General features: G+C 45.1%; 1 protein-coding gene across 2 annotated transcripts in view; it reads left to right on the plus strand.

Moving 5' to 3' along the window:
- Window positions 1-204: 204 nt before the first annotated feature.
- UBXN8 (UBX domain protein 8) overlaps window positions 205-23,923 on the plus strand; it is a gene marked incomplete at its 5' end in the record, with an annotated part of 76,467 nt that continues 52,748 nt past the window's right edge. The window contains 4 exons of one of the 2 annotated variants that reach the window (XM_082256968.1): window positions 205-334; window positions 8,329-8,451; window positions 16,382-16,452; window positions 22,220-22,342. In XM_082256968.1, the coding sequence (XP_082113094.1) occupies window positions 205-334; window positions 8,329-8,451; window positions 16,382-16,452; window positions 22,220-22,342 (447 nt within the window). The remainder of the gene's footprint in view (window positions 335-8,328; window positions 8,452-16,381; window positions 16,453-22,219; window positions 22,343-23,923) is intronic. The other variant, XM_082256969.1, reaches the window with a different exon arrangement.

Genomic DNA, 23,923 nt, shown 5'->3' on the forward strand with positions numbered 1-23,923 from the left:
GTATTTTGTTAATGTGGGTGCATTTATTGCAAAAGCTGGGTTGTGCCTTTCCTATCAGTAGTGCAGTTTTAGGATCGTGTGGTAGGGGGCAGAGAGGTAAAGCAGGTGATTGCCCACATTTGGAATAGATCTGCAATAGAGCAAGCACAGCATGATGAGATGTGATGTCATATGACACCCAATGACGTGCAGTGTTCCGGTCACATGTTTACAGCACTGACAGATGGCCACGCCTCCTCCACAGACATGGCAGCGGTAGGGAGCAGGACTCCGATCCTCTGCTTATTGATCATTTCTTTTTTCATCCTGCTGGTCTCCATAAGTCGGCCAATAGGTACACTATACACTTGTCATCCTATCTGCACTGCTGTACACAGAGTTAGGTGCAGGGCTGTCACTAGTAGCTATATGTATGGGACTGATCATGAGTACACAGTCAGCACACTATGGTAGAGAATCGCAATCGTAGATCGTATTATACCCTGCAGAGTGGAAACAGCACGCAGGCTTCCAGGAGAATACAAACCAAGTGCCTGCTTTCCAAGCCCATCTTTCCTGTAGACTCCATTAGAACAGACGTGGCTGAATTCTAGGGAAGGTGCGATCTCTCATAGACCACCAGGGGGCAGCACACTGTCTTTCTTCTATCAGAAATTGCAAACCAGATACTAAATATCATTTTTTTTCCCCACAAATAGAGCTTTCTTTTGGTGGTATTTGATAACCTGTGCGATTTTTTTTTTTTCTTGCGCTATAAACAAATTGCAACAATTTTGAAAGAAAAAAAAAAACTATTTTTCACATTCTGCTTTATAACATTCCCAAAAAAAAATAAAATAATGTAAAAATCTAATTTTTTCATCATATTTATTTTTTTTACTAGTAATGGCAGCAATCTGTGATTTATAGTGGGACTGCGACATTGCGGCGGACAGGTCGGACCCCTAACTGACATTTTTGACACTCTTGGGGGGACCAGTGACATTACTACAGTAATCAGTGCTAAAAATAAGCCCTGTTTCAATCAGTGACAGATGTGCGGTGTGCCGTGTTTTAAAAATATGCACTGTTACTGTAATAATGACACTGGCAGGGAAGGGGTTAAGCCAGGGGCAATCAAAGGGTTAAATGTGTACTTAGGGAGTGATTCTAACTGTGTGGGGGCCAGACTTAGTGGATGGAAACAGAGCTCCTGTGTTCCGAGATAACAGGAACACAGGAGCCCTGTTTCAATCAGTGACAGATGAGCGGTGTGCCATGTTTAAAACGGCACACCGCTTCTGTCAGTCCCTGCAGCGATCGCCGGACCCGTTGCTTAGCTGCAGGGTTGGATAGCCTGCACTACTTGGGGGCGACTTTGGAGCGGCTTTCATTGACTTCTATTAGAGAAGTCGTTTGCAAGCCACGCTGAAGTCGCGCTGCAGAGGGCGGCTTCAGAGTCGGGCGACTTTGAAGCTGCCCCAGTGTAAACCGAGCCTCACAGCTATCAAAAAAAAAGAGCCCCTGCAACTGTTTATCAACATTATCAACATTGTTGCTAGATAACTATAAACACAATGTTTTACAATGTATCATTTTGTTCTTTTAGATCAAAGAAATTAACTTCCATCTGTAAGTGAGGGTATACTAAACATTTTTCTGACACGTGTTGCTTACAAGTTAAAATCAGTATTTTTTACTAGAAAATCACTTTTTTTTTTTTTTTTTTCTTTTAGCAAGGACTCTAGGAAATAAAATAAAATGGTGGTTGTTGCAATCTTTTATGTGAAACTATATTTGCGAAGAAGTCTTTCAAACACAGTTTTTTGGGAAAAAATACACTTTAATGAAATTTAAAAAAACTAAACAGTAGTTAGCCCAATTTTTTTGTTTAATGTAAAAGATGTTGTTATGCCAAGAATCGTTATCTTTATTGTAAGCAAAAAAAATTGTGATTCTCCTTTTATCTGGAATCGTGCAGCTCTACACTGAATCATGCATGGCACGTGAATGAGTATGTTGCTATGAATGAAATGTACATTTCTCTTTCGTTCATTGATGGACACAGCTTTTGATATTCTTAACCATTGGGTTATACTGTCCCCTACAGGAGTAGAACACTAGGTAGAAATAAAGTCTGGCTATGCCTATGAGCAGCCCCAGGGGGTATACTCCCTCTATCTACTATTGGTACTCAGTTTTTTTCTGCCTAGTCGGGAGTAAGGATCTGATTCCTTGCTGGGATCTCTGGTCATGGCAAATTTTTTTTTTTTAGATAGAAATGTTTTTCTCCTGGATTTTTCCTGTAAGATCTACAATCAACTGCTGGACTGGGCGATGGGCTGAATTATCTAGATCCAGTGGTCACCCCAGTCTGGCCTTAGCTCTGCCGTGACATAGCCTCACTGGATGGGGGCTGGCCTGTGAGTTAAAACACCTCAAAAGGTCGCATATGACAAGTCTTGGCCCGAGTCACAGTGTTCCTCCCTTTTCGATGGAGAGGGGTTCTGTCTGGAGCAGAACCCCTCTCCTGTATGGTGAGTAGCCGTCCTCCCTCTCCCGCTGGAGGGTTTTGCGGTGGGCGTGGGCCCCTCCTTGGGATGGTCGGAACCCCGGGTTCCCCTCCTTCCCCTCAGGCACCCCCTTTCATCTATCCCCCATCCTACCACCCCTCCACTTATGCAAGGGCTGTTTGGGTGGTCTGGTCCACCTCCTGGGGTGGACGTAGGGTGCTATACTGATGATGGGGGTTAGGGCAGTTGCCCCGGCAGCAACAGGATAATCGGCTGTGCGGGGGGAGGGGTTGTACCTGGTAGGGACTCCTGCCAGGGCCCCCTGTCCTGCCTGGGTCTGTCCCTGAGGCTTAGGGATCCCTCCTAAGTCCCTGGAAGCCTTGTGGTGCTGCACGGGCCGCCATTTTGTTGTAGTCTGTGTGTTTCTATACATGGGGGCCATGTTTGTGTAGTCCGGTGGGCATTTTGACAGTGGAGCCCTGTGGGTGGCAATTTTGGCAGTGGGAGCCCCTCCTCATCCTCTGGTGCTGAATCCTGGATCCTTTTACTTCCTGATCGCCGCACGTGCAGTGCAGATTATCCTGGTGGCTGCAGGTGCCTGTTTCTGCTGGGTGGTGAGTCTAGTGGGTTTCTCTCCCTCTCTGTTGAGAATCGCTTGGTGCTCTGTGCCTGGTGACTGGATGGTGCTGCCAGCGCTGTGTCGCCCCTGTCTGCCGTTCCTTCCAAAGGTTGTCTCTGATTTTCATTTGAATGAAGACATTGTGTTGCCTTCCCCGTGTCCCAGGCTTAAACATCCAAAGGAAATTGCCTTGCATCCCTTGGATGTGGTCTGGGCAGTTAGGGTGTACCTGGCAGCTACGGAGTCTTCCAGGAAGTCAGGCTCACTATTTGTGCCTATGGATGCGCCTCGGAAAGGGTTGTCCACTTCCTCTGCGACTATTTCCAGAATGATCAGACAGACAGTGATTTCAGGCCTATTCCTCCTTTCCCTGTTAAGGCGCACTCTTCTAGGGCACGTAGTGCCTACTGGGCCTTCTGTTATCAGGCGTCAGTGACGCAGGTTTGCAAGGCAGCCACCTGGTCATCGGTGCACACTTTCACAAAGTTCTATAAAGTGGATGAGTTGGCATCTGCGGATGCTTCTTTTGGCCGCAAGGTTTTGCAGGCTGCTGTTGAGAGGACCTGATTCTCTTTGAGGGTGTATTGTTTTTTTTTTTCAGTTTGGGCTCCAGTTGTTTTGGTTGAGCTCCTGTTGCTTGGTTGGCTACTGTTTAGCCTTGGGAATTTTTTTGGGACGTCCCAATGGTTGAGAATATCAGGAGCTGTGTCTGTCAATGAACGAAAGAGAAAATGGGATTTTTGGCTTATCGTAAAATCCATTTCTCTGATGTTTATTGACGGACACAGCACTCACCCCTCTGTGGAGTTGTAATTCTTCTGACAATGCTTGTAACAAAACTGAGTACCTATAGCAGAAAGAGGGAGTATAGTCCCTGGGACTGCCCATAGGCGTACCTAGACATTTTTTCTGCCTAGTGTCCTACTCCTGTAGGGGGAAGTATAACCCAATGGTTAAGACCACCAGGAACTGTGTCCATCAATGAACATAGAGAAGTGGATTTTCCTGTACGTCAAAAATCCCATTTTTGTATACTTCACATAAAGCTTGTACACAAAAAAAAGGAGCCATGTGATGCACTGAATCATGCCGCACACTGCCCCCTACCACGGCCGGCAAACGAACAGCCGCCAGAGTGATAAAGCGTTCAGGCAGCTATCTGTTGCAGTGTGAATACAACCTCAGAATTAAAGTAGGAGAGGAGGAGGTGACACTTTTCAGAGGAGCAGCAAGTGCTGCTTGCACGTATGATCAAGTCACAGTGGATCACTTTTCAGGGAGCAGAACAGGTGCGGCTGACATCTTTTTTTTTATGTGACAGTTAAATAAGGCAATTGAATGGAAAGACTGCGCCCCAACTATGAGTCTAGCATTTGGCTCATGGTTGTGGCACAGCCTGAAGCAATTCAATAGGCCGCATTTGGTGGGCAGGGCTATCATTTTCGCCAAGGTATGTGTACTACTTCATCCAACTGCCATGTTATTCTAAGGTGGGCAGTCAGGACGGTAAAACCACAGCTAAGCCGCCAGTTTTTACCTGCTCTCCCATCCTGACTGCAGATGTAAATGTATTTCCCCAGATAAACAGCCACATACATTGGTGAATAACACATGTAAATGGTCAACCTTTTAAAAAATGTGTAATCCAGTCTATTGATCCTGAAACAACTGCCAAGAAAGCACAGCCAGTTGTCGAACCTCCGTGCTTATTACACTGCAGTCCTTAAAGGAGGATTCCACCTTTTTGAAGAAAATAATATTAAATGCACCAATATTGTAAAAAGCAAAAGGGGAGATTTTAACTCCATATCTATTCCTGTGCATCAGGGCAAGAAATGAGGATATCCGTTGTCACTGAGACACAGAAAGTAAGAGATTAAGTAAGAACCAGTATTTAGATCCATTCAGCTAGTTCCCCCAATATGTTTGAAACTGATCTTCAGGTTTACTGGCCCTTTTAGCTATAATTCTTTTTAAAAATGCTGCCTCATCCCTCCTATCTATCCTGCAAAGTCTGAATAAGCCCACGTTCACATCAGGCTGATTTGACAAGCAATTCGACATGTCAAATCGCATGCCAAATCAGAGCCTATTGCCGGCAATGGCACAGTTCGAATCGGTGCAACGCTGACTTTGCGGCCTTGCACCGATTCCCAAAAGTAGTTTCTACCACTTTTGGCGACACGGGGGGCGATTTTAATAGACATATGTGCATTAACCCAAAGAGATGTCTGGCAAATCGCCCCCGAACTCGCACTGAAATGCTGGTTTGAAATCATGCATAGTTCAGCTGAATGAAGGCTCCAGTCCAGTCCCATGGCCCAGATGCTTTGGCTTCCTTGTGTCAGAGAGGGAGAAGGGCATGAGGGAGAGTCAGAGGGCAATGGGAGCCAACATGCTGCTTGAATGGACAAGGGCAAAGATGCCAAACCGCCCCCCCCCCCCCATCCCTGATGTGAGTGCCCCCCGATCGTCTTCAGCTAACACTGGTACCTGGTGCAGACTGCACTGCACACACATGCGCACACACTCTGATGTTGAACTGGATGGATTGGTATCTCTAATCAATAGTAGATAGGTAGGAATTCATACCATCTATGCAGGTAGGGCAACTCCCAGGCAGTATAGCCAGTGAGTAACGCATGGAGTGAGTGAGAGCAAACCCTTGGCTTGGTTGAATGTTCTCCAGAGGCTGCTGCCTTATGGTGCCCCCCACCACCACCACATAAAGACACTGTGCCCAGGTCAGCTGCCGCTGCTTTTCCTCCCTCTCAGTCCCTTACACAGGAACCACAACTGCTGGAATATGTGACTGGACCAGATTAAAAATGGGTATTTACACAGATCTTTTTTTTTTTTTTCTTTTTTTTTATAAATTTATTTTTATTGATTTTAAAAAAGAGAAAAAGACCTAACAAACCACAGTCGCCACGCAGGGCGAACACAAAAACACAAGAACAGCTGGCAACTAGCCAGTGAAACCCTCCCCTCCCCCACCCTTCCCACCCACCAACGCAGGCTCTACCCATCAAGCCCATCACAATGGATGGATGAGCCTCCAAGGAAGCTAAAACACCTCAGTAGATTCCCAACACACTTACAGCTTCACAATAGTGCCACTAGGATGTAGAATGGGTTTGGCAGCATACTCCAGCACCCACCTATGAATGCAGCAATAAAATACAATACCCATCACCATGCAACAGTCAGTCGAGGAAATCATTCAGCACATATACTTAGCAGCAACCTAGACATACAGAAAAAATAGGATACCCATGTCCGTTCAGCAGGAGGTCGAGGCCGGGCAGTCCAGACATAGCTTCCAGACCTTATCAAACTTGTTCGGACAACCCCTGCTTAAATATGTAGCCTTATAGAGCGGAATCACCTTGTTCACCAGACCCTTCCAAACACAGATCTCTTTTATACTGACAATAGACAGGAGGAAGGGGACACAGTTTTTAAGAGTATTTGTAATTGGTCTTTACTATTGCTTTAAGAAAGATGGCCATGAAACGCGTTGCCATTTAGCATTCAGAGCTTAGGAAGAAATCTTGTGTGGAGGGGCTCTATCTGCTGTCAGTGGGTGCCAGCATTACTGTTCACAGCCTTGTAGCTGCAGAGAAGTCCCATGGTTACATTACACTGTGGAAATAATGTACCCACTCACAGATGTTTAGCTGTAGGTGAGAACTGCCACTTTATCCAGGTTCTTCGCTTTGTCCAACACTAGTTCTGCATTTGTGGAGGTGCAGATTGAAAATCAGGACAGCTACCTATCTTAAAGCAGAAGTAAACTCTCCTATCCTTTTCAGCCAAGGAAACTGCCATCTTGGCCTCGGTTTGATCTTCAATTGCCATGGTGCTGCGCATGTGATCCGTTATGACACCAGCCATTTGAGGGTTTGATCATTTGGTTGTGAGCACGACCAATGTGACAGTTAGCATTCCAGCCATGCCTGAAATGCAACTGTTTTTTGAAACTGTTAAATCAGTGGGTTTACTTCTGCTTTAAAGTGTAACTCCACTTTTGTTGAGAAAAAAAAATTCCCTTCTGGGTGATCTCTGTACATTGCAAGGATTATAACAAACCTTGTTGCAGATTCCTGCCTTTTGTTATTCTGAAGAAATCATTGTTTGTTCCTCTGTGCTGAGTGAGTCAAATGGGAGTGGCTTCATAATTATCTATCAGCTGTGGCAGCTGCAGGGCTCTAATGAGGAAAGCTGCCGGGCCTGCATCCCTTTAGACGTGTTCCTATTGGGAGTATCTCACCAAAAATGACATGTTTGTTGCAGGGGATGCCAGAAATCTGACTTGTATCTTAGGTAGACTTCTGGGAAAATTGGTGAGCCAATCACACAAGCAGGAAATAATGTTTCTGGGGTGTGGTCAGTACACATTCTGTGTACAGAACAGCTCCAGGTAGCCATATTGTATTGCATTTTCAGAAAATTACAACAGCTGCAGATTGAAAAGGAAAAGTCATTTTTAATAACATTCAATTACAATATGACTTGTGTCGCAATTGTATACGATATATTGTTTTTTCTTTATTTTGCTGATTTTTTTTCCCCAAGAAAAGTGGAGTTACCTTTTAAATACAACTGAGCATACCTGTATTGTCCACAGGCTATTGGTTTGTTAGTGCATAAACTTTATATACTCACCTTGTCCTGAAGGCCTCTGCAGAATTTATTTTGATCATCAAGACATCATATATGGGTACATGTTCTCCATATTGAAAATAACCAATAGCAATCACTGTGTTGGCCCATATGCAATACTGTACAGCAACTGTACAAAAAATACAGGTTTATTCAATAATGCAAAGAGAGAATTGACGGAACCACAGTTCTGCTTAAGAGATTTGATTGCTAAGAACAATAGCATTTTCCCCTAAACTATTTCAATGGCTTTCAGTACCTGTATATTTTCTTGGAAAACATATAACTTTTAAAAGAAAGTAGAAGCTATGATAAGCCACATATAATGACCCAAAGTGATGAAAGCTAAGTGAAGGGATTAAAAATGGATGTCTTCAGCAAATCCTGCTTGTGTTAATTACAGGTTTCCTTTCAAGCGCTGTGAATAAGCAGATTATTATCGTATTGATGGCTTTGTACTGCTTATAACACTAATCAATTCAACCCATCCTTTTGACATTTTAAAACACCATTGTGTCTGTTTGTTCATTTGTTTTTCTTGTCCTTTTTTAGGTTTGAAAGAGATTGCTTTCTGGGGCGGAAGGTTCATCCTGATTCTGGCCCTTGTTACATTGGCCATCAATTATTTGACTCCATATTTCTCCAAATTCCGTCCAGCTAGTCATTCTCAAACAGGTAAGGCCATATGATCATTGTGTGCTGAAGAAAAAGTTTTGAACCATCTACCTTTTAAAGTATTACAGTATAACTGAAGGCAAAACTTTTTTGGATAGAGTGGAGAGGGACTAGAGCTTAGGTGACCAGACGTCCCCCCGGTTTACGGGGACAATCCCAGGACTGAGGAATTTGTCCCCGGACCAAGTCTGTCCCCTGTTTTGTCCCCAGTTTCAGGGCCATATAAATGTAGGCAGGGCATCTCATGTTGGCTGAGAAACAGCCTGGTGGCTTAGATGGCGACGCCCCCTGCTGGTCGATCTCACTGCCGCTCCTGCGGCTGTTCAGTGGAGAAGAGGCAGAGCTAAAAATGAACTGTGTGGAGGTCTGAGACCGGGCGATGAGCAGATGGGGGGGGGGGGGGTCTGTTTGTATACAGGTGAGGGAGCAGGGGTCAGGACTGGTGCAGCTGCATGGAGAGATGGAGAGTTTAGCTGTTGTGGGGGAAGGGCTAAGAGGTGGCTGCAGAGATAATCTGTGAGAGAAGGGTGCAGAGGTGAGTTATGGATGTGGGGGCAGAAGTGTCCTCTGTGCATAGTAAACCTCTGAACCCTGTACTCTATATGCCTAACACCCTCCTGTATTTTATGTAGCCCTGTGCCAAGCGCTCTGTGTATTATGCCGTCCTGTACCCAGCACTCTGTGTATTATGTTGTCCTGTACCCAGAGCTTTGTGTAAAATTTAGTCCTGTGCCCAGTGATCTGTGTATTATGTAGTCCTGTGCCCAGTGCTCTGTGTATTATGCAGTCCTGTACCCAGCGCTCTGTGTATTATGTAGTCCTGTACCCAGCACTCTGTGTATTATGTAGTCCTGTGCCCAGAGTTCTGTGTATTACGCAGTCCTGTGCCCAGCGCTCTGTGTATTATGCAGGCTGTGCCCAGCATTCTGTGTATTATGCAGTCCTAGGCCCAGCGCTCTGTGTATTATGCAGTCATGTGCCAAGCGCTCTGTGTATTATGCCGTCCTGTACCCAGCACTCTGTGTATTATGTTGTCCTGTACCCAGAGCTTTGTGTAAAATTTAGTCCTGTGCCCAGTGATCTGTGTATTATGTAGTCCTGTGCCCAGTGCTCTGTGTATTATGCAGTCCTGTACCCAGCGCTCTGTGTATTATGTAGTCCTGTATCCAGCACTCTGTGTATTATGTAGTCCTGTGCCCAGCGCTCTGTGTATTATGCAGTCCTGTGCCCAGCGCTCTGTGTATTATGCAGGCTGTGCCCAGCATTCTGTGTATTATGCAGTCCTAGGCCCAGCGCTCTGTGTATTATGCAGTCATGTGCCCAGCGCTCTGTGTAATATGTCAGGGCTTGAAAAATTTGCTTGGAATCTAGGAGCCAGCTAAAAAAGTTAGGAGCCAGTTTCTTTTCCAGCATGCCGAACGGTCGGCTTCTGTCGGACTGGCTGCCATACACTTGTGCCGAATGGCGGGCAGTTTTTATTGAAACTTTCCGGGGACAGTCCCTGGACCAAGTCTGTCCCCGGTTTTGTCACCGGATTCAGGGCCAGATAAATGTAGGTAGGGCATCTCATGTTGGCTGAGAAACAGCCTGGTGGCTCAGATGGTGGTACCCCCTGCTGGACGATCCCACTGCCTCTCTTGCTGCTGTTCGTGAGGCAGAGCCAAACATTGACTGTGTGTGTGGAGGGCTGAGACCGGGAGATGAGCAGATGGGGGGGGAGAAGTCTGTTTGTACACAGGTGGGGGAGAGGGGTCAGAGCTCATGCAGCTGCATGGAGAGATGAAGAGTTTAGCTGTTGGGAGAGGGCTAAGAGGTGGCTTAATTTGGTGGATAATTTGTGAGAGAAGGGGGCAGAGGTGAGCTATGGATGTGGGGGCAGAAGTGTCCTCTGTGCATAGCAAACCTCTGAACCCTGTACTCTATGCCTAACACCCTCCTGTATTTTATGTAGCCCTGTGCCCAGTGCTCTGTGTTTTATGCAGTCCTGTACCCAGCACTCTGTGTGTTATGTTGTCCTGTACCCAGAGCTTTGTGTAAAATTTAGTCCTGTGCCCAGTGATCTGTGTATTATGTAGTCCTGTGCCCAGTGATCTGTGTATTATGTAGTCCTGTGCTCTGTGTATTATGTAGTCCTCTGCCCAGTGCTTTGTATATTATGTTGTCCTGTGTAATATGTCAGGGCTTGACAAATTTGCTTGGAATCTAGGAGCCAGCTAAAAAAGTTAGGAGACAGTTTTTTTTCCAGCATGCCGAACGGTCGGCTTCTGACGGAGCGGCTGCCATACACGCTGGCCGTTTTTATCGAACCAGCTGAAGTTGCCCAAAATTCGATCTGTGTGTACTTGCCTTGATGGTGTGATGGGCAGCGGCTCACTAGGGAAGGACAGTGCAGCAAGGTGGGGGCGATAGGAGATCCAGTAACTCATGCCACCTTAGGCCCCTTTCACACGGGCGCCTCCGCTAAACAGAATCCGCTTGCTCAGCGGGGATTTTTCTGCTAATCTCCACTGAGCAGGCGGATGACTGGTCCTGTCCACTCCGCTATGCAGAGTGAACACGGATACAGTCTTGCTCTCCTCTATGCAGAAATCAGATAAAAACGGACTGCCTGTCCATTTCCATCTGATCCCATCCGATTCGCCTTACAGATGGAAAATAGGACCACCATCCATCTGTTTTTGGCAGACCGGTTCGGCTAGCGGCGGGTGTCAGCTTCGTCATCTTCGTGGGTGTTTAAATGGAACTGGGGCCATTCCAACCAGCTGCCCCACTCTCCCTGTCCACTCACCGTTAAGGACAGGGTGCAAGATCAAGCCTGCTATTTCCCCGATGCAAGCATCTCACTTCAGCAGGCCGGAGCGTCATCTCATTTCGTGTCCCCGTGGGCTGGAGCCGCATGGGGACAAGACACCTGCTGCAATGTAACCCAGGCACAAGGCCGCTAATTCCAGTCGCCAATGCGACTTGGCGCCTGGGGTTTGTCAAGCCCTGTAATATGCAGTCCTGTGCCCAGCGCTCGGTCTATTATGAAGTCCTGTGCCCAGCGCTCAGTGTATTATGTAGTCCTGTGCCCAGCGCTCAGTGTATTATGTAGTCCTGTGCCAAGCGCTCTGTGTATAACGCAGTCCTGTGCCAAGCGCTCTGTGTATAACGCAGTCCTGTGCCCAGCGTTCTGTGTATAACGCAGTCCTGTGCCCAGCGTTCTGTGTATAACGCAGTCCTGTGCCCAGTGTTCGGTGTATTATGAAGTCCTGTGCCCACCGATCAGTGTATTGTGAAGTCCTGTGCCCAGTGCTCTTTTGTATTATGAAGTCCTGTGCCCAACATTTTGTGTATTATGCAGTTCTGAGCCTAGCGCTCTGTGTATTATGTTGTCCTGTGCTCTGTGTTCCTTGCAGTCCTGTGCCCAGCATGCTGTGTATTATGCAGTCCTGAGCCCAGCGCTCTGTGTATTATGCAGTCATGTGATGTTTGCCAATAAAAAAAAACTGATGTACCAGGATTTAATTTTAAAAATCGTGTCACCCTAACCACTTTACCACTAGAGCATTTTGCTGTCTTCTGTCTGGGCCACTTTTTGTGATTCGGCGCTGTGCGACTTTAACTGACAATTGCGTGGTCATGCAACGCCATACCCAAACGAAATTTACGTCCTTTTTTTCCCACAAACAGAGCTTTCTTTTGGTGGTATTTGATCACCTGTGCGATTTTTACTTTTTGCGCTATAAACAAAAAAAGAGCGTTTATTTTGAAAAAATAACAATATTTTTAACATTTTTTATATGAAATTCCCCCCAAAAAAGATGTAAAAACCAATTTTTTTTTTAAATTTTTGGCCAATTTATTTTCTGCTACCCATGTTTGGTAAAAAAAATCGCAATAAGCGTATTTTGATTGGTTTGCGCAAAAGTTATTGCGTTTACTAACTATGGGAAAGATTTCTGTCATTTTTGGTGTTTTTTTTTTAACGCGTAATGGCGGCGATCTGCGACATTGCGGCGGACAGATCGGACCCTTAACTGACATTTTTGACACTTTTGGGGGTACCAGTGACATTACTGCAGTAATCAGTGCTATAAATATGCACTGTTACTGTAAAAATGACACTGGCAGGGAAGGGGTTAATTTTATTGGAGAGGGAGGGGTTAATGTATGCCTGGTGCTTACTAACGTGTGTGGGGGGAGGTGACTGTGTGAGCCAGGGACAGATCGGATGTCCAGCTATGCTGAACCCTGCAATCTGTCACTCCCTGTCACTTAGGAGATCCGCCCGCTCTGTTTACACAGGCGGGCGGATCTCCAAACTGGATTCCCCGACGATCGGGGCAGAGCAGCGGCGATCGCCGCTGCTCCTCCCCTGGCCCGACTCCCGCTGTGAATGGAAACAGCGGGAGCGCGCCTCCGGTGGCGCGCGAGCGCCGCCTACAGGGGGAGGAGTCTGGCGACGTAGGTCTACGTCATCAGACGATAACGAGCCACTTTGCCGCAGTAGTACTACGGTACTCAGCGGTAAAGTGGTTAACTAGAGCACTTGTCAAGTGTATATTGCTGTCTGTGTTCCTGCTAGGGAGATTTCCCTGCTGACTGTTATCACTAAAAGTGCAGATAGTCTTAGATTTTGAATGGTCACCAGAACAGGTTTAGAGGGGATATTTTTCGATGACACTTGTTCTGGTGACAACCAGGGATTCCCTCACTTTTGTCTCACTTCTGCTTCGGCTATGGGGAAGGAAGTGAAAGGAAATTTCACTGATGGGACATAGATGGCAAAAAAATCTGGCAGGGCTTGTAACTAGTTTAGCTCTTTGGACGTACGTGAACCCTCAATCACAAGCTGATGGCTGCAGTAGCAGCCATCCGCTTGTGTGGGTTTTGTTTAGCCAGATCCCTGCTTCAAAGTAAAAGTGATGTGGCAGCTCCATAGCTTCCGATCACTTTCACTAGTAATAGCAGCGATCAGCGATTTTTAGCGGGACTGCAACACTGCGGCGGACAGATCGGACACCTGACATTTTTCACACTTTTGGGGGGACCAGTGAAAAAATATGCACTGTTACTGTACTAATGACACTGGCAAGAAAGGGGTTAACCCAGGGGCGATCAAACGGTTAAAGCGGTGGTATACTCCGCTTTTTATCTTTTACCTACAGGTAAGCCTATAATACTACTAGCACATTATTCCATTGTCTTGCAGGGTTTTTTTTTTTTGGACACAGGATACTACCGCTTTAAATGTGAGCTTAGGGGGGTGTTTTCTAACTGTGGGGGGGGGGGGTTTATGGAATCCACACAGAGACCTGTGTTCCTAAATAGGAGGAACACAAGAGCTCTGTGTCGATTGCTGAGAGAACAACGGTCTGCTGTCTTTACAACAGTTGACCACCATTCTCTCTCCACGGGGAGCGATCGGGGGTGCCCGGCGGCAATCACGGCTGCCGGCCCTGCAGATCAGCTTCCACGCTGGCGAATCGCTCCCGTGAACCGCTGTACAGGTTCCCCCACACTGCAAGGGTTAAATGCTCGTTATTTCTAGGAGTATTAGAAGAGGCTGTATTACTTACCATACATTTCACTCCAGCTGGATTCTACACTGCTCTTCTCCCTGAAGCTCTGTGATGGGCAGATCCATTGGCTTCCTCACGTGCAATGCAAAGCTGTCAAGCATGCATTGTATGTGGAGAAAACGCCTTAGAGGGGTGGCAGCCCTGGACCCGTCACAGATGGCTTAAAACGGGGTAAGAGTGTTACTCCTTCTTTCTGTGACCCTCTAGAACAGTGATGGCAAATCTTGGCACCCCAGATGTTTTGGAGCTACATTTCCCATGATGCTCACCTACACTGCAGAGTGCATGAGCATCATGGGAAATGTAGTTCGAAAACATCTGGGGTGCCAAGGTTCGCCATCACTGCCCTAGAACAAGCATTTTCCCCTTGCAGTGTGGACCGAACAGACTGGCTCCTTAATTCCATATTCATTTGTCCACCCCTGCAATAGGGAGACATTAGAAGTAATTATTTTTGATTTTGATTTAATACATGTATATGCGCTTACAATTTTCTTATGTTAAAAAAAAAAAAAGTCCCTGCATGCACTGCTTTAGTTCTGATGTCTGAGACCAGCATTGTTCTAGACCAGGGATTCCCAAACTACGGCCCTCCAGCTGTTGCAGAACTACACATCCCATGATGCATTGTAAAACTCTGACATTCACAGACATGACTAGGCATGATGGGAATTGTAGTTCCGGAATAACTAGAGGGCTGTAGTTTGGGAATCCCTGTTCTAGACTATGTATGTTGATAGGTCACATGTGGCCAGGGCTGCTGTTGGAAATCATGGGGCCCCATACAGCCTACCTGACAGGGCCCCCCCCCCCCCCTGAAAATATCAAAAGATATTTTCGCTAAAATGCCATGACCACAATGGTATGCTTTGCAGCGATGGCAGAAATGATACCCCCATCGAACGGGACCTATTCAAGTGAATAGCACATCTCTGCAAGGAGGTTTCGCTAGTGTGGGGTTAAATCAGGTGTGAAGAGGAAATATGCCTGTCAAATGCTCTCTGAAGAACAATCCAAATGCTGACTGCTCTTCAGAGGGCAAAGTACATTTGAATGAGTCCCTAATTTTTTTATATTATTTTTTAGAATTTTACATTTTTAAAACATTTTTAGATTTTTATCTAATTATTTTTACATTTTCTTCTGTTTCAATCTTTATATTCAGTGAAAATAAATGCAGTGCTCAAATAATTAAAATGACCCCTTATGTATCAAAAAAGTATAAATAAAGAATCAAGTGAATAACAATCAATGATGTAGTCAAAAAACTGTAGTGACATAGTGTTACACCATATACATAGTGCAGGAATAACGGCACTGTTTGTCTAATTTTACATTTTTACCTGACCTTTTGGGGGTCTTTGGTCAAATATGGCTCTAAACAGACCCCTAATGTCTCACATTTGAGAAATGGACTGAGGACACAGATTAATCAGTCCCTTTCTCTGCAGCTCCACAGGGCAGTGAATGAATGGAAAGCACTCTGAGGCTGTTCAACACTATTAAACACGGATAATATGCTTCAGTGATGAATGGACACAGGAGCGATCAGTAGTGATCGCTTACTGTGTTCATTCAGGAAAGGAAGGGGCCAGTAAACATGGCATATTTACCAGTCCCCTCCCCACTCTCCATCCTAAAACCGATCCCCCTGTGTGCCTGCAGCTGCTGGCAGTAAAGGAGGGATGCCGGAAGCACTGCAGGGGAAGACAGCACACAGAAGGTCCTGGACAACAGGTGGACGGGGGCACAAATCCAAGAACCAATCTGTCTGCATAGCAGCCAGAGGGAGAAAGAAGAGTAGAAGCCGGCAGCGCTGCAGGGGGTTCCACAAGAGTCACAAGTGTGCCGTACTGGCCCGGGCCCAGTACAGGACCGCTGGCTGTACTGCCTTTTCAGCTGCCCTGCCTGTGGCAACCAGTTCATTTTGGAAAACAATGTGAAAACTGGAAAAAACAGGTATTAAAGGTGAACTTAAAATGTTTACATTGTGGTTGATTTTTCAAAATGAAAATAAAAAGTGAATTTTTATATGACGGTCTTGTGGCAGCACTTACAGTACATCTGATGTGCAATGTATATGTAAAAGCACTGCGTAAATTGACAGCGCTATATAAGTGCCTGAAATAAAAAAAAAAAATAAAATAAATCTACTAAGACTATAGCAACTGTGTAGCTTTTGCTAAGTGGGAGGCATGTGCAGTAACTTTCCCGAGCTTTTGACTCTTCAGTGCCTCTACCTAAAAGGATCTTGAAATTGCAATGGGACCTCCTGTTAGAATTTGCTTGTTCTAGGTATTTGTGACATTCATAACTTCTCTATATACAGCTAATCTTTTTTCTGTTCATTTTAAATAAATCTTTAGTGCCACAAGATGAAATCGACAGACAGCAAGAAATTGTGAGAAAATATCAACAAGATAATTTAAACAGAAAGGTGAGAATATTGTAATATTTTAATAAAATGTCCTATTTTCTCTGTTATGTTTTATTTTTATTTGTTTTTATGTTATGTTATGGATGGAATCGGTAAGGCGTAGACCTGAGCTGTGATTTACTGCTTAAAAACGGTTTCAGGAGGGGAGGCGGGTTAAACCAGTGTTATGGAACACAGCAAACAGTCTTTATTGTAGTCGCTAGCAACCATTCCAAGCAGTAAATCACAGTGTAGATCTATTTGATGTCTGCTTACCGGAGTCCATTTAACCACTTAAGCCCCGGAAGATTTTACCCCCTTCCTGACCAGGGGGTATTTTGCGATTCGGCACTGCGAGACTTTAACGGACAATTGCGCGGTCGTGCGACGCTGTACCTAAACGAATTTGACGTCCTTTTTTTCCCACAAACAGAGCTTTCTTTTGGTGGTATTTGATCACCTGTGCGATTTTTTGATCACGCGCTATAAACAAAAAAAGAGCGTCAATTTTGCAAAAATAACAATATTTTTCACATTTTTTTATATGAAATTCCCCCAAAAAAAAAAGTAAAAATCAAAATTTTTTAAAATTTTCGGCCAATTTGTTTTATGCTACATATGTTTGGTAAAAAAAATCGCAAAAAGCGTATTTTGATTGGTTTGCGCAAAAGTTATCGCGTTTACTAACAAAGGGAAAGATTTTTGTCATTTTTGTTGTTTTTTTTTTTAACGCGTAATGGCGGCGATCTGCGATTTTTTTTTTGCGGTACTGCGACATTGGGGCGGACAGATCGGACCCTTGACTGACATTTGTGACACTTTTGGGGTTACCAGTGACATTTCTACAGTAATCAGTGCTATACATATGCACTGTTACTGTAAAAATACACTGGTTGTGAAGGGGTTAACTTTATTTGGAAGGGAGGGGCTGTGTGTATCCCTAGGGGCGTGCTTTCTATTGTGATTGGCTGTGGCTTGAGCTGTAAGGACACTGATCAACGGATCTACATACTAGATCCGTTTTATCAGTGTCTTTACAGCGAGGAGAATGACAGGCAGCTTGTTTACACAAGCTGCCTGACATTCTCCCTATCCCCCGCCGATCGCCGAGTGACCGGCGGACATCGGGTCCGCTGGTCACACGCGCGGGGGGGTCCGTGACCACGCGGGAGCGGGAGCGCGCCTCCGGGGGCGCGCGCTCGCTCCCTAGACCCTCACAAGCTAGTGACGTAGCCCTACGTCACTTTGGCTGTGAGGGGCTGACTGCCGACGTAGATCGGCGTTAGGCAGTCGGCAAGTGGTTAAGCACAGTCAAAATTTCTTTGCCCCTAGAAGTGTGTTTAGCCCCCAAAAAGCATTGGATTTTTTCTGCCATTAGTTAATTTTATCATTAAAATCTCTTGGACATTTGGTGCTCTCATTGGATTGCATGTATAAATAATATGATAAGGGTTTTTGGCTTCCCCTACTTTTGCCTCCCCTTCTTTCCGTTAATGTGTTACTAAACCCACAACCGTAAAATCAGTCTGTATATGCAGTTAAGCATGCATGCTTGTTATACTCACTGTGGAAACTAAGGGGTTAATCCTCTTCATTGTGTAAAAAGCCTGTTTGATCCTGTCTTCTCCTATTCTCCCCATCTTTCACTTTCCTAAATCCATCTCCTGATAGTACAGAGCCTTGCGGGCACTCTGCACATGCTCAGTTTGGTGTGTATTTCTAGAGGGTTTTTTTTTTTTCTTGGGAGGATTCATGTGATCTGCACAGGGCCAATTAGCGCTGTCTAGACAGGGGGTTAGGGGCCGTGCAGCCTCATAGGACAGTCAGTAGAATAAAAACTGGCAACAAGCTTTCACCAGACACTTATAGAAGTCATAAGACTGCTATATACTGCTGATGAGAAAAGGTATTTAGCAGTTTATATTTACTAAAATAATTGCATTTCCATGTTCTGTGTACTGTGGGAGACCAGATATAGTGAATGCAGGGTCCTGGGATTAGTAACACTTTAAATTGTTGTCATTTGAACAGGAAATTAAGGAAAATATCTTGAATTCTAGTCCTGGATAACAGTAAAGTTTGACAGTTTTGGCTGCACATAGTTACATAGTTAGTGAGGTTGAAAAAAGACACCAGTCCATCCAGTTCAACCTATGATGTGTGTGTGTTTGCTGTTAACCGCACATTGTATACCCCTGTATGTTGTGGTCTTTAAGGTGCCCATCTAATAGTTTTTTGAAACTATCAATGCTCCCTGCTGATACAACTGCTTGCAGAAGAGAATTCCACATCCTTACTGCTCTGACAGTGAAGAACCCCCTGCATATTTTAAGGTTAAACCGCCTTTCCTCTAGTTTTAGTGAGTGGCCACGTGTCTTATTGTATTTCCTTTCTCTGAATAGGTTTTTCCATATGCTAGGGTTGCTAGTACAATATTTGTACATTGATATCATATCCCCCCTCAAGCGTCTCTTCTCCAGAGAGAATAAGTTCAGTGCTTGTAGTCTTTCCTCATAGCTGATGTCCTCCATTCCCCTAATTATTTTTGTTGCCCTTCTCTGGACTCTTTCCAGTTCTAGCACATACTTCCTGAGGACCGGTGCCCAGAACTGGACAGCATACTACAGATGCGGCCGGACCAGAGTCTTGTAGAGAGGGAGAATAATCTCTTTACTTCTGGAGTGAATCCCCTTTTTTATACATCCCAGTATTCTGTTGGCTTTGCTTGCAGCGGCTTGGCATTGCATGCCAATGCCAAGCCTGTTGTCTACCAGTACCCCCAGGTCCCTTTCCATCCTAGACTCACCCAGAGGTTCCCCCCCTAGTGAGTAGCTTGCTTTCTGGTTTCTGGCACCCAGGTGCATTACTTTAAATTTTTCAACATTAAACCTCATCTGCTATGTAGTTGCCCACCCCATTATTTTGTTCAGGTCCGCTTGTAAGGTTTCCACTTCCTGCCCAGAAGATATTGGCATGCTTAGTTTAGTATCATCCGCAAATACTGAGATTGTACTAGATATCCCCTCCTCTAGATTATTTATGAATAAATTAAACAGGATTGGCCCCAGGACAGAACCCTGGGGGACCCCACTTTCCACACCCGCCCAATCCGAGTACTCCCCATTAATCACCACCCTTTGCACTCTCCCCTGCAGCCAGTTCTCTATCCAGGTACTCACCTTATGGTCCATACCTACCTTCCTTAGTTTGAACAGTAAGCGTTTGTGGGGAACGGTGTCAAAGGCCTTTGCGAAGTCCAGGTACACCACATCCACAGGCTTACCTTTATCTAGGTGGCAGCTCACTTCATCATAGAATGTTAATAGATTGGTTTGGCAAGAACGATTTTTCATGAATCCATGCTGATTACTACTAATACCGTTTTCATTACTAAAGTTTTGTATGTGGTCCCTTAACATCCCCTCCAAAATCTTGCAGACTACAGATGTTAGGCTGACCGGCCTATAGTTACCCGGGATATATCTCGGCCCCTTTTTAAATATTGGTACCACGTTGGCTTTTTTCCAATCAGCTGGCACCATACCCGTCTGTAAACTATCCTTAAAGATCCAGAATAATGGTCTGGCAATCACCTGGCTGAGCTCTTTAAGAACCCTCGGGTGCAAGCCATCCGGTCCCGGTGATTTATTTATGTTAAGTTTCTCTAGTTTAGTTCTAAGTCTATCCTCTGTTAGCCATGGCGGTATTTCCTGAGGTGTGTTGTTTAGTTTGGCCTTACAAGCTGGGTTAGTGTAGCCCCCCAATTCTTTTGTGAAGACTGAAGAGAAGAAATTATTTAACACTACCGCCTTTTCCCTGTCCTCTGTGGCCAAAACTCCCTTATCGTCTTTTATGGGGCCAATGTGTTCTGGCCTCGCTTTCTTACTGTTTATATACTTAAAGAATTTCTTGGGGTTCTTTTTACTCTCCTCCGCTATATGTCTCTCGTGTTCTATTTTAGCTGCCCTGATTTCGTCTTTTACATACAATTTAAATCACCCTAATATTCCTAACTTATGTTTCTGGGAACATCTTGTGCCTGTAGGGCCAAGGACATTCAAAACACAGATGAAAGAAGAGAGCAGGCATGCCAATAGCACAGATTGTTGGCTAAGACAGCCTTTTTCAACCAGGGTGCCGTGGCACACTGGGGTGCCTACAGGGTTCTTCATGGATGCCACGGCAAAATGCCTAAAAATTGTTCCCAATTGTCCAAAAAATGTGGGGGAAATCTACAAGGTCATAGATAATTCCTTTCTCCAAGAGAAGTGCCACATTCAGGGCAGGGCAATGCCTATCAAGAGGCAACATGAATTTCTTGCGGAACAGTTTGCAAGCCTTTTTCAACCAGGGTTCCACGGCACCCTGATATGCCATCTGGATTCTTTACAGGTGCCTAAAACTGTCCTAAAATTGTCAACAAACTAGTGTGTGGATCAAGTCTGCCTTTTACACAAAGCCACAGTTGTGCAGAATTACAACCTTTAGCACCATGCGGGCCAGCTGCTGGCATCTAACAACTGATGATGCCATATTTGATAATGAGGATGTTAGATGCCTAACAGTATCCTTGTTTGTCCCTTTCCTGCTGCTCTCTGTCAGCACTGGGGTCGCATTAGAGTCGGGGGGGGGGGGGGGAACTGAGGGAGAAGAGAAAGTTTGGAATAGTAGTCAGTACCAATGTGCAAAGGAAGAGGAATAAATCACCTCTAACGTTGGTTGTCCTATGTGTGTGGATACTGCTGCAATATGGAAAAACTATTAGTTTAGTGTTTTATACTTTAGAATGGGGTGCCTCAGGATTGTGCAGAATTTTAAAGGGCGACTCGACTGAAGAAAGGTTGAAAAACACTGGGCTAAGACACGTTACCTTTACAGCAGAGAAGATGTAGGAATGGTGACAAAGTATGTGCATACAATTACAGATTATTGCCACTGTTAAATCATTTCCTATACACCAGGTATGTCCAACCTGCGGCCCGGAACCGCATGCAATGCTGCCAACTGACCCCTGACAATTTTATTTGTTGCTGGGGAGGAAGGAAGTCGGGTCGGGGGCACGGCCACAGCAGCTTCCAACTAACGGTAGGCAGAGGCTGCCTCGGAGGGGGGGGGGGGAGCATGTGCAGTGTTTCTGACTCCTACCACCATGACCACTTCAAATCACTGAAGTGGTCATGGTGGTTAGAGTGTTCCTTTATTATCTCTCAGAAGAAGTAAACCTCTGTATACTGATTCCATTTCATTTGATCATCCTCTAGTTGTGCTAAATTAGTGCGGGGGGTGCGGCGGCACGGGAAGGGCACAGCGGCATTTTATTACTTATATACCTTAACTATAGTATATATTTTATGTGCGGCCCGAGAAAATTTCTCTACACTCAATGTGGCCCAGAGAGGCCGCAAGGTTGGACACCCATGCTATACACAATGGGGCTGATTTACTAAAAGTGGAGAGTGCAAAATCTAGTGCAGATGTGCGTGGAAGCCAATCAGCTTCTCACTTCATCATCTTCAAATAATCTTTGACAATAAAACCTGGAAGCTGATTGGTTTCTATACACAGATGCCTAAGATTTTGCACTCTCCAGTTTTAGTTAATCAACCCCCAATGTGTATATTTCAAATTACTCAAGCTTTAATCTGTTTGTGGCATATTAGGGAGTACTTGTTTCAAATAATGGGTTTCTTTATTGCATTCTAGTACATTATCCTGTGTTATAAGAATGTCATAACACTTGCCTATTTCATAAGACACTGTATTTATTTGGAGTATTAATCATTCACAGGCAAGGGAATACTCCGAGGATGTCTTAAAGCCACGTGAAGCTAAAAAACTTAAAAAGCAAGAGGAAACCTTTTATAGGATGACAGGCCAAACCTGGAAATTAACTGAAGGTCATGAACTTGGTGTAAGTAGATTCAGAAGGCATGCTGTCTTAGGTTTTACAATTATATACTATTGTTTTGTACGAAGATTAGAATGGACTGAACTTGTCTAACCAAATATATTGCCTGCTCTCCATGAACAGATAGTGGAAGAGTATGTGGGGTTGATTTACTGTGCACTTGCAGTTGCTCCAGAGCTTAGTAAAAAAAAAAAAAAAAAGTTCTGCTGACTTCCATCATCCGATCACGTGCAAGCAAAAAGGCTGTATTTTTTTTTTTTTTTTCCTTGCATGTGGTTGGGTACTTTTTGCAAAGTGAAGCTTTACCTCATTTACTAAGCTTTGGAGCAAATGCACTTGTAGAGTGCAACTGCACTTTGCAAAGTGCACAGTCTGTTTAGTAAATTAACCCCTGCATGTCCATCAGGGTATAGATCACCCTGTTATATTTTAAAAGATCAACTTCCGTTCCTGTTTTGGTTTGAACTTTGTGCGTCTCACGGTTCTCTTACTGGATTAGCTTGAGGGCTGGAGCCACCTCATGAGGCATTAAAATGCACAATTGGTTCAAGAGTCATTTACAGTTGCATGGTACACTATTTGGCCAAAAGTTTGCAGACACCTAACATCACACCTTCTCTATGGCCCAAAGTATATGGACACTCATGTTAATTATTATTCAGGTGTTTGAAGTGAAGGACACTGTTAAAGTGTCTGTGAACACAGAGTAACAAAATAATACTTGTATGTTTGAGATGGCTAAAATTCCTCTGCCAAAAGCTTGTTTATGTTAGTAAAATCTTTTTCTCTTACGTCCTCCGACAGTCGCCGCCCTCTTCATATTCGTCACAATGGGGTATTAGACTTTGCTCCGAAGGAGTAGCTAGGCAACAGAATATGTCAATATAAAAGTTTTAACACATCCCACCCCCAGGGGGTGGTCCCCTCAGTCAATACCCTCCCACTTCCTGTATCCATACTCCAGTTTCAATGTCTAGCTTGTCAGGAGTAGCTGGATGTCTCTATGCTGGGGCATTTGTCTCAGCCTTTTCTCTATTCTTTTTTGATTTTGTTTGAATTTTTTCTCTCTGTTTGCTTAGCTGTTCATTTTGTCAGCATTAGTTGTTCTTCTGATGAAGAGAATTCGTGCGGGCTGGGACTCGGGCTGATTTCCCTGATCGCAGGTTGTGGGTCAGTGGTTTTCCCGGCCTGCCATCGAGCGTTCAGCCAGGTATCGCTCCTGGCACAGTGAACGACCCATCCCTGTTCGGTGCAGGGATGCTTGGTGAGGTGGCTACCTCACTGGACGCTGTGTGGTTTCTTAACCCCGGTTTCGTGCGTCCTGGATGCGACTCTCCCTGCCTCATGTGCTGCGGTTTGTTCGCCTGTGCGGGTCCCCCGCATCATTAGAAGGTAAGTGTACTTATGTGGGGACCTGTCTGTCGGGGGGGGTGTCAGTCTGGGACTGTGTAACCTGCCTCTATTCACACTATTTGGCTCCCTGTCATTCTGCCTGCACGCTGTGGGCTGCAGGAGGGGGGGCTGTGTGGCACTGTGTGTCTGCCTGTTAATGTGTGAAGCGCTGTGTGCTGTGGGGCATGCTTT

Source organism: Pelophylax lessonae (genome assembly GCF_965119305.1).
Source record: "Pelophylax lessonae genome assembly, chromosome: 1".
In the NCBI taxonomy this organism is placed as follows: domain Eukaryota; kingdom Metazoa; phylum Chordata; class Amphibia; order Anura; family Ranidae; genus Pelophylax; species Pelophylax lessonae.